The sequence below is a fragment of the Myxocyprinus asiaticus genome, chromosome 24 (assembly GCF_019703515.2).
Source record: "Myxocyprinus asiaticus isolate MX2 ecotype Aquarium Trade chromosome 24, UBuf_Myxa_2, whole genome shotgun sequence".
Lineage (NCBI taxonomy): Eukaryota > Metazoa > Chordata > Actinopteri > Cypriniformes > Catostomidae > Myxocyprinus > Myxocyprinus asiaticus.
In genome coordinates this window covers 8209730-8227814 of record NC_059367.1, presented here as the reverse complement: position 1 = coordinate 8227814, position 18085 = coordinate 8209730, and the positions used below count along the sequence as shown (strand labels likewise).

Genomic DNA, 18085 nt, shown 5'->3' with positions numbered 1-18085 from the left:
AAATTGAGAACCACTGAACTAATGTTAACATATACAACTTTTTAAGTTTAAAAATGTATTAGTAAATGTTGAAATTATATTTAACCAAGTGCCATTAATAAGTGCTGTAAAGGTATTTTTAGTTCCCTATCTGTAACTCACTCGACGTTGTGTCGATGTAGTGACACTAGGGGTCACTCTTGGGAGCACTGGGGGCGATTTGGGGACCTCAATGGGACCACCTCCGCCGGGTATCCCCCCCACGGACCTCCCATTCTCCAGCACACTCGCTTGCCCCGATCGCGTGCTCAGACGAGATCGCCGGCTCGTCTCAGGGCGGGTTCAACAACTCGTTTGGTGCCCTGGAAGATGATGAGTTATCGAACGCAGCATCGGAGAGTGGGCTCGTCCTGTCTGACGCTGAGGCTTCGGCTGGGCTTCCTCCTTCGGGAACAGTCACCCAGTCTAAGGCCGACGCGGAAATAACGGACATGCTTTCCCGGGCGGCCGCGAACGTCGGGCTAGAGTGGAACCCTCCACTCTCCCCTGAACCCTCGCGGCTCGACGATTGGTTCCTGGGATCTTCAGTTCGCCAGGTGCCCGCCCAGGTTCAGTGGCATCTGCTTCAGCTCAGTAAAAGGCGAGAATGCCGCTACCTTGCGTGCAGAGATTGCAACCCTCCTGAGCAAGGGCGCGATAGAGCCTGTCCCTCCAGCCGAGATGAGGAAAGGTTTCTACAGCCCTTATTTCATCATACCAAAGAAAGGCGGTGGGTTGCGACCAATCTTGGACCTGCGAGTATTGAACCGGGCCTTGCACAGACTCCCGTTCAAGATGCTGATGCAAAAACGCATTCTAGCGAGCGTCCGACATCTAGATTGGTTCGCGGCGGTAGACCTGAAGGACAAGTACTTCCACGTTTCGGTCCTACCTCAACACAGACCCTTCCTGCGGTTTTCCTTCGAGGGCCAGGCATACCAGTACAAGGTCCTCCCCTTCGGCCTGTCCTTGTACCCTCGCATCTTCACGAAGGTTGCGGAGGCAGCCCTTGCCCCGTTAAGGGAAGTGGGCATCCACATTCTCAACTATCTCGACGACTGGCTGATCTTAGCTCTCTCTCTCGTTGCTATGCGCACACAGGGACCTCGTGCTTCGACACCTCAGCCAACACTTCAGCCGACAAGCTCTCCCCGGTTCAGAGTATCTCTTTTCTCGGTCTGGAGTTGGACTTGGTCTCGATGACAGCACGTCTCACGAACAAACGCGCTCAGTCGGTGCTGAACTGTCTGAAGGCGTTCAGACGGAGGACAGCGGATCCACTGAAACTTTTTCAGAGGCTCCTGGGGCATATGGCATCCTCAGCGACGGCCACACCACTCGGGTTGATGCATATGAGACCGCTTCAGCACTGGCTTCAGACTCAAGTCCCGAGATGGGCATGGCGCCACGGGACACATCGCGTGGCCATCACGCCGATCTGTCGCCGTCTCTTCAGCCCTTGGACCAACCTGGCATTTCTACGGGCAGGGGTTCCCTTAGAGCAGGACTCCAGACACGTCCTGGTTACAACAGACGCCTCCAAGATGGGCTGGGGCGCCGTATGCAACGGGCACACAGCCGCTGGTTCTTGGACTGGCCCGCGTTGGTGTTGGCACATCAACTGCCTAGAGTTGTTGGTGTGTTGGTGGTCTGCCTCCGCCTTGCGGAGGTTTTGGCCGTTGATCCAGGGCAAGCACGTATTGGTCCGGATGGACAACACAGCGATGGTAGCTTACATCAACCGCCAAGGCGGTCTATGCTCCAATCGCATGTCACAACTCGCCCGCCGTCTCCTCCTCTGGAGTCAGCAGCGCCTCAAGTCGCTACGAGCCACTCACATCCCGTGCGACCTCAACACTGCAGCGGACATGCTGTCACGTCAGGTTTCCCTCAGGGGAGAGTGGAGACTCCACCCTCAGGTGGTCCAGCTGATTTGGAGTCGCTTCGGTCAAGCACAGGTAGACCTGTTTGCTTCCCGGGAATCCTCCCACTGCCCGCTTTGGTACGCCCTGCCCGAGGCACCTCTCAGTATAGACGCGTTGGCACACAGCTGGCCCCCTGGACTATGCAAGTATGCGTTTCCCCCAGTGAGCCTACTTGCACAGACCCTGTGCAAGGTCAGGGAGGACGGGGAGCAGGTCATCCTAGTAGCACCCTACTGGCCCACCCAGACATGGTTCTTGGATCTCATGCTCCTCACAACAGCCCCCCCTGGCGAGTTCCCCTAAGGAAGGACCTTCTTTCTCAGGGACGGGGCACCATCTGGCGCCCGCGACCAGACCTCTGGAATCTCCACGTCTGGCCCTTGGACAGGACGCGGAGGACTTAAGTGGCCTACCGCCCGCAGCGATAGACACGATCACTCAGGCTAGGGCTCCCTCTACGAGGCGCCTGTATGCCTTGAAGTGGCGTCTGTTCGCTAAGTGGTGTTCTTCCCGACGGGAAGACCCCCAGAGATGCGCAGTCGGATCGGTGCTTTCCTTCTTGCAGGAGAGGTTGGAGGGGCGGCTGTCCCCCTCCACCTTGAAGGTGTACGTAGCCGCTATTTCGGCTCATCACGATGCAGTAGATTGTAAGTACTTGGGGAAGCACAACTTGATCATCAGGTTCCTGAGAGGTGCTAGGAGGTTGAACCCCTCTAGACCGCACCTCGTTCCCCCGTGGGACCTCTCTGTAGTCCTTCAGGGTCTACGGGGAGCTCCCTTGGAGTCAGCTGAGCTTAAGGCACTCTCTTTCAAGACTGCCCTTCTGACTGCGCTCACTTCCATCAAGAGGGTAGAGGACCTGCAAACGTTCTCTATCAGCGAATCCTGCCTGGAGTTCAGTCCGGGTTACTCTCACGTGATCCTGAGACCCCGACTGGGCTATGTGCCCAACGTTCCCACGACCCCTTTTAGGGATCAGGTGGTGAACCTGCAAGCGCTGCCCCAGGAGGAGGCAGTCCCATCCTTGGCGTTGCTGTGTCCGGTGTGAGCTTTATGCATCTATTTGGATCACACGCAGAGCTTTAGAAGCTCTGAGCAGCACTTTGTCTGCTTCAGCAGACAGCGGAAAGGAAGCGCTGTCTCCAAACAGAGGATTTCCCATTGGGTCACTGACGCCATCGCTATGGCATATCAAGCTCAGGACATGCCACCCCCTGTGGGGTTACAAGCCCACTCTACCAGGAGTGTGGCAGCCTCCTGGGCCCTGGCCAGTGGCGCTCTTTGTCAGACATCTGCAGAGCAGCAGGCTGGGCAACACCCAACATCTTTGCGAGGTTCTACAATCTCCGGGTTGAGTCGGTTTCGTCCCATGTAGTGGCAGGCACAAGCAGGTAAGTTCCGGGACAGCTGGCCGGGTGTACCGCTTGCGCATAGCGCCTTTCCCCTCCCTCGAGGGGGAGATGTGCGCTCTTGACTCCCAGTAGTGTTCACAGACTGTGATCCCTGGATGACTTTCCTCCTTAGCCCTGTGGCAGTCGAGTTTGTGGAGAAACTCGCTGCCGTCTCAGTAAGTGCGCTGGTAAGGCCCTGTATTGAGGTAGGTGCTCTGCATGCGGTGGTTCCCCATAGGTAACCCCATGTGTTATATCTTCCATAAAATTGTTTCCCTCTTGGTAAACTACGTCTTCCTTGAGCAGAGGGCCCTCTGCTCTGGTCGCCATGCTTGTAGAAACTCCTCTCCCCTTGGGTAGGACCTATCATACGACTATCCACATGACATACTTCCGACAAGACTCGGTAAGACCATGTGATGTATTTCCACTTGAAATTCCCCCCCCTTTTTTGGCGGGGTGTGGTTGCCGCAGTGTCTTCCCCTTGGGAGTGACACCCCCCTGACGTAGACACTTAGGGCTCCCAGCCAGTTAAAAAATTCCACTCTTTTTGGGGAGAAAAGAGAAGGAAAAGAGGCCTCGGCTGGGCCAGCCTGTCCCTATTTGTTGAGCAGTCGACTTGTTCCTGAAGGACTATATAAAGAGCGTTGGGGGAGGTTACGTGATGGCCTGGTGTGTTGGCTACGAGGCACACAGCAGTCTGCCTGTCACACACCACCACTTCACGTAACACAGTTCAGCTAGTAGTGGCATTTTGTATAGGGACCCCTAGTGTCACTACATCGACACAATGTCGAGTGAGTAACAGATAGGGAATGTTCTGGTTACTTTCGTAACCTCCGTTCCCTGATGGAGGGAACGAGATGTTGTGTCCCTCTTGCCACAATTCTGAACTACCCGCTGAAATAGCCGGGACCTGGTCTCGGCTCCTCAGCACAAAACCTGAATGAGTGGTTGCATACCAGCTCCTTTTATACCCGTATGTCCGGGGGAGTGGCATGCAAATTCCACTCGCCAATTCTCATTGGCCTTTTTTCAAGATCAGAGGTATTTCGGGCACCCAAGAGTGACCCCTAGTGTCACTACATCGACACAATGTCTCGTTCCCTCCATCAAGGAACGGAGGTTACGAAAGTAACCAGGACGTTCATGTTAACTATTGTAGTTAACTAATGTTAATGAATACAACCTTATTGTAAAGTGTTACCAAAATGTATTTCATTGTAGGGCAAAAATGACTTTCTTACTCAATATTTGATCATGTTTGTCCAGTAAAAATATCAAAACATCCTTAAAACGAGACATTTACTTCAGAATCAAAATATAGGATATTAAGTCTTGTTTTCAGGCAAATCAAGTGATGTATATGCTTAAAACTAGGAAAAAAAAAAAAAAAAAAAAAAAAGAGTTAAAAAAACTTATTTCGAAGGGAAAACAAGTTTATTTTTTTTATTTTTTTTACCTCTTGACAAATAGTTTTAAAGGAATATTCTGGGGTCAGTACAAGTTAAGCTTAATCGACAGCATTTGTGGCATAATGTTGATTACCACAACATACCATTTTACAGTTGTTTTAAGGTTTCCAGTGTTATGCTGTCATGGCAGGGAAGTTGTAAAATTGGAGATATTGTTTAAATCTTGGCTATTCTTTTGAAACAGTGAGTCTTTTAACATTTACGAATTGGCCCCATTCACTTCCATTGTAAGTGTGTCACTATAACCCATTTTTAAAGAAAAGGAGGGACAGGTAAAAAATACATTTTCATGGTAATCAATATTATGCCACAAATGCTGTTGACTGACCTTAACTTGTATTAAACAACCCGGAATATTCCTTTAAGCATTAACCTAAACAAATGTTAGATTTGTTGTACATCTTATATCTTAATATGCAATTCTGCTTCTCAAGTAATGTTTTAAGACATTTTTACTGGAAAATTGCTGTGTGACGGTGGATTAATTGCCTTTAAAATCAATTTACGGATGATTTACTTATAATTGTCTCTGCATATTAAGCTGGGATACGAGAAAGCATTTTAACATGGGAAAAATTACACACATCAGCCCTAATTTACATGAATAAAATCAATGCAAATGGAAAGTAGCCCAGGTATTGTCACTGTGATGGCTCACTTCTAATGGAATAAAAATCTTTTTCGTGAGAGAGGCAGACTGCAAAGGCCTTGCTCTTGCAGCAAAATTTCTCAAGTGCTTTATGCCCGACTCGATATTGATTTGGTGACACCAACTCTGAAAAACTGCTGAGGCAGCATTTGCATGAAGCACTATTAACTGTTCATGCTAATTAATGGGCTAAAAAGGTGAATGCGGTCTCCTGAGGTAGGAAAGGAGGGAAAGGGATGCGGGAGACCGAAAAATGGAACAAGAAAGAGAGAGAGAGACAGAATGAGAGAGATGTGTCGAAAGAAAAAGCCAATGCTTGGGTCTGCAAACAATCGGCTGAAATAGCTCCTCTGTTTGTATGTTACCACAGGGGAATGTGTTCTGTGACTTTAGTGTGAATGTCGGAGGGCATAGTCTGAGAGAAGAAGAGTAGGTAAACTTGCCTGCTTGCAGAGAGACACAGATTACAAATGAGTGCTTTGCTAATTGAGCGGATTAGCGATCATTAGCACAAATGATGCTACTGCTCCAGGTGTTAGCGTCGCAGGAGGTAAAAATGCGTAATGGAGACAATATAATTAACATCAACAACAATATTTACACTCTGAAAGAGTAAATGTAGCTGTGTTATATCTTTTACAAGCTGCCCCACCACACCATCCCCCAAGAATACTGACAAAACCCTATGCCACACTGACAGAAATTAAAACTAAAGTGGTTAATTTCTGCGGCACTAGCATCACCAAATTGAATTGCAAAATTATTATTGTTCTCCCAGTCTGCCGTTGGATAACCAAACACATAGTCTTGCCCCAAACTCACACCATTGGTTGAGCCAATGTTGCTGTGTCAGGCTGGTCAGGAAGTTCAAACAGGCCAATATTTTTAAAGCACCACAGAGACACAGTGTTTACTCTTTTCAGTGAAAAAAACCCTACAAATAGCTTACTTATAGTTGCTGCACATTACGCAGGGATAGAATAAAGTATTTTAACAAAGTCCACCACTGATCAGACTAAAATCAATAAATCATAAAATTCACACATTTGAGATGCCTACTCTTCCTCTGAACTTTGACCTTCTAAGTTCTTTTCCGCAACTTTTTGTATTTTCAAAATAACTGTAAATGTCATAGAAGTGGCATAACAGATGAAGGGGACAAATGTTTTTCCAGGCAATTGAAAAATGTAATAAACTATGTAATAATAGCCTTTTAAATGGCGTTTCTTGAATTTTTAAAATCATTTTCAAGTCTGAAAAGTCAAGGGACATGTTTGTCACCGTATTTTGATAATGACCCTTTTACCTTAATGAGGGGATATTTTCTTCATAAAATTATGTAAAAACACGACCATTAAATTTAATTGAAATAAATTCTCATTCTGAACAATTACTGATGTTACCTACAAAGTCAAATCAACATCAAATACAAAATAAACTTTAACATAGTGCATAAGATTTCAAGACACAATAATCACCCTAAAATAAACACTCAAATTTCAAATAATTGTCTGCTCTGGATGTTAGGTAATACAGCTTTCAACTGTCTACCATCATGGTAGATTTTAATGTAATCACCTAACCCTAAGTTTTAAAGTTGTTGGGAATGTTTTCTTCCACAATCTGTCAAAAACCATGTCATATTATGCAACATACCAACATACCATATTTATCCAACATACCATACCCTCTTCTGCCATTACATTCCCATGCTTCTGTATATAACAGATTTATATTTGTATATTGTACATACGTGTATATATATATATATATATATATATATATTATATTGTCCTATTGTGTATTTCTATATATACTTTATTTTCTATTCACTTTTTATTTTTTTCTCTATCTTGTTGTTGTATTGCTTGTGCACTGAAAGCTTCAGTCACCAAGACAAATTCCTTGGATATATAAGCATACTTGGCAATAAAGCTGATTCTGATTCTGATATTAGCTATACATTTAACAACACTCGTCTCTGGCAAAGTAAATACAGATATCTAACAGCTACAGGTCACTACAGTGTCTGCAGAGGCAATAAATCCATCACTAAATCAACCAACACTGGGGAAAAAAAAAATATATTTTCTTACTCAGTATTTTTGTCTTCTTATCCAATTAAAATTGTCTAAACATCCTTAAAACAAGATAAGCTTGAGAAGCAAGATGATTTAAAAAATTAAAAGGTTTTTAATATATGGGGCATTTTTGTCACTTTTGCTGTCATTTTTGCCCTGAGCTCTGGTTGTTTCCTGAGTCTACTACGTACTAGCCACAAAATAACTCTGAAGAAACATTGATGAAGGCATTAGGAAGATTGCGGCCGTTCAGCCTCATGCCGTTTAGTCAGAGATTAGTGATCTTGTAACTGCGGGAAACGTGCATTAACACACTCGCGTTAGTCTCTATTTCCACAGTAACAGCAGGTGCGTCTACGAATTAAAAACGATTGTACATGCCCTGTGGATTGATTAATCTCCACCAGTGGCTTTGAGAGGGGCAATTAAGACAATTATAACTGCAGGGATGAATCTGATAGGCAATATAACATTTATTAATGAAATAGCCTTTGAAAATTATGGCTAAACACGAACAGTCAGCGAATATTTCAGACAGTCAGCAAATGTTTATTTTTATTTTTTTACCTCGTGCGACCCTGTGTACACATGCGTACATGTTGTACTTTGGCTTCAATATACGCAACGCATAATTTAAATTCATTTAAACTGACTGATCTCAGTTCAGAAGACTCTGGTCTGTCAGTAAAGAGTTAAAACTTCAAAGAGTCATGTGACAAAACAACATGGTGCCGATCACGGTGGAGTTTGTCTTTGGGAGAAATGCCAACAAAACTACATCTGGTAAGAAACCTAATACAGTTTTTACATTGAAACCTGTTTGAGTCAAAAGATGGGAGTCTCTACTTTCATCCGATCTGCCATTTTTAAAATTTGAGTGATTTATCGCAAAACGCCACACTGCTAAACACAATGTACACTAAAGTGTAAAATAGCACAAGGTTTTCATTAGAAATCCTATATTTACTGTGCATTTTCACAAAAAATTGCTTTCAGAGGCTTTATATGGTGTTAGGATGAAAATAAGGTGCTTTTCTAACTGTCCTGAGACCACTGCAGACAGACAGCACACTGGAGGTTAAGTCATTCACTAAATAGGGAGCAAGGGATTATCCTATATCTTTCCTATGAAGCCAAGTGCATTCAATCCAAATTTCCCATCAAAAGTTCAGTTTCAGGCTGCAGATGATAATCAGTAATCAGTACTTAGATTCAGAATTTATAATGCATAATTTTATTTTAACATGGATGGCAGTGATTGGACGATGCTGGCCATTACTTGTATCAGAATTAATTATGCTAACTTCTGATTGGTAAAATGCTTCAGCACTGACTATCACTTGTTTGTTTGACAGTGCAAAGAGATTACATTGAGATTTTGTTGCCAAAGTAGAAAAAAATAATTGTAACAAAGGTCAAATCAAGTCAAGTAATTTGTATTTGTATAGTTTTTTATTTGTGCTTTTCCCAATACACATTGTTCCAAAGTAGCTTTTCAGAAAATCAGCTGTAATTTTTGTAACGTCTGAATAACCAACACTCCTGGACTTTCTGCGGGAGATGTGCATTAACACACTCGCATTAGTCTCTATTTCCACAGTAACAGCAGGTGCGTCTACGAATTAAAAGCGATTGTACATGCCCTGTGGATTGATTAATCTCCACCAGTGGCTGTGAGTGGAGCAATTAAGACAATTATAAATCACTGGCAAACTGCAGGGATGAATCTGATGGGCAATATAGCATTTATTAATGAAGTAGCCTTTGAAAATGAAGGCTAAACACGAACAGTCAGCGAATATTTCAGACAGTCTGCAAACATAATTTTTTTTTATGTAGCCTATCAGGTGTATTTTGGTGGAACTGTTCACCCAAAATATCTCACCCTAATGTCGTTCCAAACTTGAATGAGTCTCTGTGGAAAACAAATAGATTTTTTTTTTTTATTATTATTCTCACATTTGTCATGTAATAAAAGTGAACAGCGATTCCAAGCTCTATAAAGAAAAAAAAAAAAGAAAGAAACCACAGTAAAATAAGTCGATGTGACAATGTTCCAAGTCTTCTGAAGCCATACGATCACTTTGTGTTATGAACAGACCGAAAGTCATTACTTATACCCAAATCAAATCCTTGATCAAATTTCAGTCTGATCATAACACTTAAGTTTTTTCATTTTGCCTTCCATGTAGAAAAGAAAGTCATGAGTTTGTTCCAAAGTAGCTTTTCAGAAAATCTGCTGTAATTTCTGTAATGTCTGACTAACCAACATTCCTGGAAACATAAAAAATTTTATTTAAAAAATCTGACTTTCTATAGCTTGGTATTATTTAAAATTTCACAATTTATTCCGGCTGCCCACATAAGTGGACATAAATTTTTAGGAAAACTGGCATGTTTATTAGGTGCTACTAGTTACAAATAAAAAAGGTAAATGGAAAATGCACACATCAAACATGCTCGGGTCTCAGGATGTTAAATTGAATTGTTAGAGAAAATCACCTGGCATTGTTACTATAGCAACCAATTTTGCATATTGACTACACTGTCTTAAAAAACGGATCAGTTTTCATAACTTGGAAAATGGCTGTGAAGATAGTCAGTCCTAAAGATCTGATTTAAAAACAAATCTGGATTTGTATGCAGTGTGAACAAAGCCTTTGAGATATTTTTCAGGCTTTATCATCAAAGAATTTCAAATACATTTTAAAAAGAAAATAGATTCCCTGCTGCGATTTGCTCTTTTCAAGGTAGTGCTGGGAGACCAGGTCACAATGGATGGAAAGAGTTTTTCAACATGCCTTTTCTGTATTTTTTTATTCAGTGCTTTTGTTCTTTTCTCTATGCACACTGCAGGGCTCCCATGACAAAGAGACTTTAATGAAGTAAAGGTGAATAAATTAATTAATACATTAATAGCATAATAAATGAACAGCTATAGAAGGCCATTAAAAGATATTGTATCTTTATCCCAGCTGCACATACTCATCTCTTGGCATTAGAATTTCATTGAAATATATGTTTCAATCACTACAAATCCATTATTGAAAGCACTTCTGACAGATCTTCCTTGGAAGATGTATCAAATGAATTTTTCATTCTGTTGGTTATCCTGTAGAAGTATGTACACTCTAGTCTCTGTATGCTAATAAGTCTTCAAAAAGTGGAAGCAGGAGCCTCAAAAAAGAGGAACAATATGAGACATCTTCTGATCATGGTCTGATAGACCCACAGCAAACATCTCCGAAATATTCCTCTAGGGAAATGCAAAGCCCTGCATGCGGGATGCAAAAATGGTAGTTTAAAGAAACGCAAAGCCAATCTTTCAGATTAAAAAATTACCTAAATGTGGTCTAAGTGATGGGGCGGCTCACTGATTTGGGCTTCTAACGGGAATAAGAGTGGGCCAAAAATATAAAGGAAATGTTTTAATAGGGAAAATGGGAGAGCAGGAGAAAGTTAAAATGAGAAAAAAGCAGGGATGTAGGAGTGGTCTGAAAAATGTGGGGTCACATTATATACTTTAATGTATATAATGATTTTTAAACCATGGCTCATAAATATTAATTAGATGATTTAATGTTCACCCAGTATTTCTACCTTTTTTGATGAAGGCAAGTAAAGCCATATGAAGCCGCTTGCCATATTAAGGCTGTTTTACATGGGATGGGAAATCTGACAGTGATTTTAAATTGCTTAAACTTTAACAAGGCAATCTGTAGCTGTCGACCTGCTAAACAAACAGAAATGGCACATTTAGATGTTATTGCTAGTATTGTGCTGAGCTCATTCTCTGGGCTCGGATATAAACGGAAACATTTTGATATTGATTACAGCCAGCTTTGATAAGGCAATTACTCGTAACGATCTCTTGAGCACCAAATACATAATGAAACTTGCATGGATGTGCTGTGGGCTTTTCAATCAAACCCATGTTTAATATCAATGACGAATGGCTGTTTTCCTCAAATATTGATTTAAATGACTAATGTGACAAGAGCGTAAATCTCTGTATAATGTAACAATGCCAAGATTTAGGGCACCACATAAACACAGCCATAAACTCAGGCTGCAAATCTTACAAAGCTAGATACGTTAGAGTCAACAAAATGGGTTTGAACACAAAAATTGCATAGTTACATCACCTTAAGTATGTAATGCTGCACTAGCAGCTAGAAACATAATGACAGCTGCTCTTCAGAAAAAGAGGCACTAGTCTCGCTGCAATTTGGTTTGTAAAACTCTTTGTCGGTGTAAATTTTTCAGGTACAGCCATTTGAGATTTGTTTATAAAGCATTATACATGTGAGCTTTCAGTTAATTGTTTAGTGATTATGCACACCTGAGCAGGCACAAAGAAAAAAAAAAAACTTTTATTGCAAGGACAAAAAGCATAACAATAATGATCTGTACACTAATGCAATAACTAGATCTGTGTATATAGTTAAACTAGAAAAAGAAAAGACAAACTTGTTTATGTTGGCTTGACAAAGCCTTGTTTGAAAGTTTAAAAAGCCAGATGGATGGATGAATTTATGGATGGATGGAAGTTTGAAGTGGATGGATGGATGGGTGGATGGATGGGTGGATGGATGGACGGACGGAGGGGTGGATGGATATATAGGACGGATTGACAGACGGACGGATAGATAGATAAATGGGCAGATAGATTAGAATAACAAAACAAAACTCGACCCTTTCCTGGATTTATAAAACTACAGCATATTCAACTATAAATAAAAGCACAGATAGATTTCCTGCCACCAGTCCACTGAGAATAACAGTGTTTTCTTTCTTACTAACACCTTGCCACTTCAATTTCAAAAACACCCCATGCTGACACTCGACTAATGCTTTTTCTCTCAATTATGAATAAAGGCACGCACTGCGGTGTCACACAGGCCCCTTTGACAACTCGGGGAGCTGAATTTGGATACCCTCCCCTCCCCACGGATGAAGAAAAGCAGAATCAAATCAGGCGACCTGCTGCGCAACACGCTTGGCTCCATAAATGTATTCAATAAAACGAAGAGGAGAGAGGTTGAGAAGGGTACAGACTCTCAAAGGATTGCCAATTCTCCAGTGTGTCAGCTATTTAGTGGCATCTAACAGTGCAGACATGAGCAAATGTAGGTGGACGTGATCGAAAAGCAAGTGCCGCGTGGATGAGACAGACAGACAGACAGACAGACAGTTAGATAGATAGATAGATAGATAGACAGACAGACAGACAGATTTCCAATGTATTCATGCACACAATGGATCAAAAATATGTTGAAAATAGAACATTTCAATGAAATGGGAGAAGACCCGAATTGAATGCTGCAATTGACACTTTTCACAATTAGTTAATCGTGGCAACTGTAATTGTATTCTCGTTTATTTTTTTCAATTAATTGTGCAGCCCTATACCTATACTGAGTCAGAACAGTCTGAATGTCTGGGCCGAGTTTGTTGGACATAACTTGAAAGCTCCAGGAGGAGTTAGAGTCAGAAAACACAGGTCTTGGATCAGAGATTTTTTGAGGGGAAAAAAAACTAAAAAATAATTTCTTTACCCACGTTTTTACAATCACAGCATGTTGGCTTTGTCAAGTCAAATTCATTATGAGCCACTGTGTTTGCTTTCATACTGTCTGATCAGGGCTGAGCCTGCCCCTTCCTTCTATAAAACGGCTGGCTGAAAACAACCAGCTCATTCTTCTGCACTGCTCAATCACTATTTCCCCTCTCGATATGTAACCTTCTTCATCCTTTCTTCCTTTCTCTTGTTAATGATAACTGTGCACTGACAGAGCAATGCCATTACCAAGAAACAGAGGGGTGGGGGTAGGGGGATCGAGAAAGACACATTGTCAAAAATAGAGAAAAAAGAATAGAGGGGGCGAGCACAGACAAAATGAAGAGAAGCAAAATGAACTGGAACATAAAGGAAGCAATGCAGAATGAGAATGTGAGTGGTAGAGAAATTGTATCAGCACAGGAAGGAAACTGAAAGAGAGACTAAAAATAAAAAAAGGAACATTTTATTTAAATCATTACAAATATTTGCTAAGAAAATTTTGCTAAGAAAATGGAGTATTCCATAGGCACAGCATGATGTTTTTACAGAGGGTTTAGGAATCCATATTCCATAAGCACACGGGAAATCAAAATGCTGCTTCCGAAAGTTCACGTACCCTGAAATCAACCCCTCTCTGCTGAATTGCTGACAAACGACATCCATCATCAGACATTTTTTCATCAATTCATGCATGAACACATTTCCCTCTAGTGCCACTGATAGTGTATTGTGTGATCAACCTCTGAGAAACGGGTTTTGGTCCCATGGGAACCAGACCCTAATCACATTTACGTCAACAATGATTAGCATGATCTGGATGTTGCATTTTCGCTCTAAAATTACATCTTTACTCCCCTGACAGTTAGCTTTTGGGTTGGGGTTAGGGGTGGAGTTAATAAAATATGCATTCCTGTTGACTGTATTACTTTATGTACAGCTAAAAAAAATCTAATCTATCTATCTAACTGTCTGTCTGTCTGTCTTCAGAATCAGAACCAGAATGGATAAAATCCTCATGATTTCCATGCCATCTTACATGGACCGTAAACGACATGACAGCATGACTCAGAGGTTTGCAGCTGGACTGTACGCTCAGCCATCATCTCGAAAGGAGTTCACATGCTGCCCACCCACTCAATATCAAAATAGAAAACAGGAGCAATCCGCACCCTTGTCGTCTTTGTTTACCTGTCATATCAGTCTCTGTGAATATCTCTACAGTACATGAAGTGCCAAAGCAGCGGGCTCTCGAGACGATGGCAAATTTGAACCTTTCAGCAGTTCACTAGTGAAGACAAATGGCCGGCGTGTTTGGGGGCCCTCGTGAGTGATCTGTATTAATGCCTGGCAGGGATTCAGCGTGCTGCATATGCTAACTCCATTAACGGGTCAGAACCTGGCTCTGCCTGAATCCCTTTGCACCCTGGGGGGGGGGGGGGGGGGCGCTGGATATAGAAAACTTACAGGTGCGGAGGCATGCAAATGTGTGTGTGTGTGGATGCAACAGCAGAAAGACTGTACATGTAAAGAAATGAACACTGTTCACTTGCAGACACTTTCTGGATTCAAGCCTACAACACACAGCAGTCTGTGCTTTCAAACCGTCTGTTGCCGTGGTTTCGCCGCCCCATGATGCATCTGCTATTCAGCCATCTTTACGCAATCGAAATCTAACGTACATACAATCTAATATTGCTGCAAATTACAACACTTGCACAACTGCACTAATGCTGCAACTTGTGACATATATACACACATACACTCAAAAATATTCCTGGCAAAAATAAGGATTATACAAATGGTTTAAATTAGATTTATTTAAATATGCTTGACTAGTATAAAAAAATTTCAATTAATGCCAATGCAAATGTAGTTGCTTTACCATTTACCAAACTGTATTGTTTACTGCCAACAGAATAGCGATAAACCGATTAATTAAATGGCTCTCTGGAATACTTGATACCGATTGGTCAATCATAATTCGCTGATATGTAAGGGATAATGTCAGCCGGTCTTTATCACAAAATTAAATACTTCAGGGTAATACAAGACCCCTTTGCTTTGGATTGGGTGTTGATTGGCCCTAATCAGACTGTCAAGGTTTATTTAGGGATAATGACCAGATGACTATACATTATCCCTTACATATCAGTCAGGCCAATAAATCTGTCGATATTTTGCCATTTTAAGTTTGTCATACAATAATTGTGCCCACTTGGCTGATTAACTGATTTAGTTGTTTCTCTTGTGTCGGTTCCAAAATCTACCATCAGCCTTGTCAGTGGATTTTGAGTCAATCCAGTGTTCATTTAATTGCAGCCATTTGCCATCATTAAATGGTATTATGAATACGTCAACATTATATCGGTCACCCTATTCTCTAGATATCGTCATCAACCAGTGAAAAGCCCATTTCAGTCAACCACTACAAAACCACTTTGTTGCATGGAAGTACAACCTTCTTTATTGCAGGTGCATTGATATGTCTTAATACAGTATTACATGTCTTAATACTGTATCTTGCACAATTTTTCTACAATGATTTTAGATATTATTACTCAAAAATTACAGAAATACTGATTAAAAAGATCAAGTGAACACAAATATGTGCATATAATCATACACACAAACATATTTGTACATGCAAATGTACATTGTATACACACACACACACACACACACACACATTTACAGCTAATACACAACACACTAATATAAGTAAACAACTCGCATACAAAATCCTCTCTACTGTCAGACTGGATTATATGGTGCTGGAAACAGGGGCATGAAATCTGCGGCAGCTGCCCGTGGCTGCAAGGCACTCAGCTGCAGGCTCACACACACAGAGATTAGACATAACCACACATGCCTACACAGTCACTTAGACACAAAAAACAATGCACAAGCTCTAGCGAGCAGACAGACACAGAAAAATGATGGTGGGGAAGATAACGAGAGAGAGTTAATAGTTGCTACGAATGCCAAGCTCGAAAAAAACATATACACATATACCATATATAACTCATGCTCTATTTTTAAAGGTTTTTTTTTTTTGGTGTTTTTGGAGCTTGGATCAGATGTGGCCACTTTACACTGTCATTGTATGGCAAAAAACACATCCTCAGAAACACATGAATGAATTCAGCTAATGAACGGCACAATCCACTCAAATGAAAGCAAGACTGCACTCGCTTAATATGCAGCTCTGCTATATCCCTTTTTGTCCCAAAGACACACTCTAATTCAGCATAATTGCTTGTTGTCATTTTGTGCAAAGCACCTAAAAAAACACAGAATGCCTCAAGACATTATGTGCCATAAGCCTGCAGGATCAGCACGGCCCAAATAAAGCCTGAGCTCAGCACTTATGCCTGTGATGAATGCAACATATTACAGATGACGAATCACATCACAGAGCTGAATCCATTTCCTGTATGGCTACTCGCACAAGAACGAGGCAATATGGTCTCATAGAATCATGTTACTATACCGTTGCTAAATTATTTTGATGTGGCATGTTGTACTGTATATATCGCGGCAGTTCCCTGGTGAAATGAACACTAGAGGCGCCGCTCTATAACAACTTTTATTCACTAAACACATTTCGTTCTGTTCCTCGCACAATGCTATCTTATGACATCAAAACACTTCTACTATAGCGCTTAACTTGTAAAGTAATACATTTTAATGTTTGCATTTCATAGCCAACTTCAAGTGCGATAAAATTGCGCAGTAGCTCAACTGATAAGAGAGTTGGACTCGCTATGTAAAAGACTGGGCAATCCAGCAATTGAGTTTTCATTTCACATTTGCTTTTTATGACACTACAGGTTAGGTTTAGGTTTAAGGTTTAGGGTAGGGGAGGTTGATTTTGTTCATTTAAAACTTGATAGAATATTAACCTTAAAAATCTGTTTGGGACAACATTTTTAGCGCCAACTCGCTTTTAGCGCCACACAGTGGACATTTCTCTTTGGTACTGCCTCAATGCATGTAATGAACAATGTTATGAAGCCGATTTTTTACACTACTCTCTGGTATACTGATATTTGTGTATAATGACTGCAAAAATACATAATTCATTGTTGTCCCAGGCAACTGATTTCCTACATACATGAGTGAGTTTCATGTCTCTCGTATAACTTTGCACTCTCTTCCATTTTACATAATAAAATAATTTCAATTTAAATACATTTTTCATGTTCATTTATTTATTTATTTGGTAAGAAGCCATGTAATAAGTAGGCTAATGTACAATCAGCTTGTCATAATCATGCCTTCAGGGTGATACGAAACACTAAATTTTGCATTGCGATCATGATCACCATGTCAGGGTTTATTTATCGCTAGTGATTGGGAACTGTACCTAATCCATTACATAATAACTTTCATTAATATGTAATGGACAAACATTTTATGATGGTTGAGGGATCCATAGCTGATGTACATTCAAATATGAATATATATTTGAAAATTTAAGATGTTTAATGGTGTTTCAATATATTTGAAAGCACATTATTTAATGCATTACAGGTCATTAGTTAAAGACATGATTTTTTAAAATAAAAGTCATTATAAAGTGTTACCCAATATTATGATGAGCTAAGACACGTGGTGAGAATCATATAAGGTTATGTGGCAGCTACAACCAAGTGAATGAATGAAATGTTACAGATATTTACAAAGTGGACTTACCGTGACGGTTTTAATGCGCTCGCCGCCTTTGGTGCAGGTCCATCCAGAGCGATTTAAGAGCAGGCCGCAAATCTCGCCCTCTGAACACGGAGTCATCTCACACCACTGCTTGCTTTTCACTATATGGGCTACACACACACACACACACACACACACACACACACACACACACACACACAGTTTTTTTATGCAACATTGCCTTAAATTGAGCAAAATGACAAAACGGTGTTAAATAAGTGGTTATTTTGTTTTCGCATTAGGACTCAGATTCATCAAGTGGTAACTCAA

At 41.3% G+C, this 18085-nt stretch overlaps 1 protein-coding gene across 1 annotated transcript in view; it reads right to left on the bottom strand.

Annotated features, from left to right (window-relative positions):
• Window positions 1-18085, bottom strand: part of LOC127415063 (chemokine-like protein TAFA-5) — a 65848-nt gene that overhangs the window by 11463 nt on the left and 36300 nt on the right. The window contains exon 4 of the mRNA XM_051653551.1: window positions 17798-17925. Within this exon, the coding sequence (XP_051509511.1) occupies window positions 17798-17925 (128 nt within the window). The remainder of the gene's footprint in view (window positions 1-17797; window positions 17926-18085) is intronic.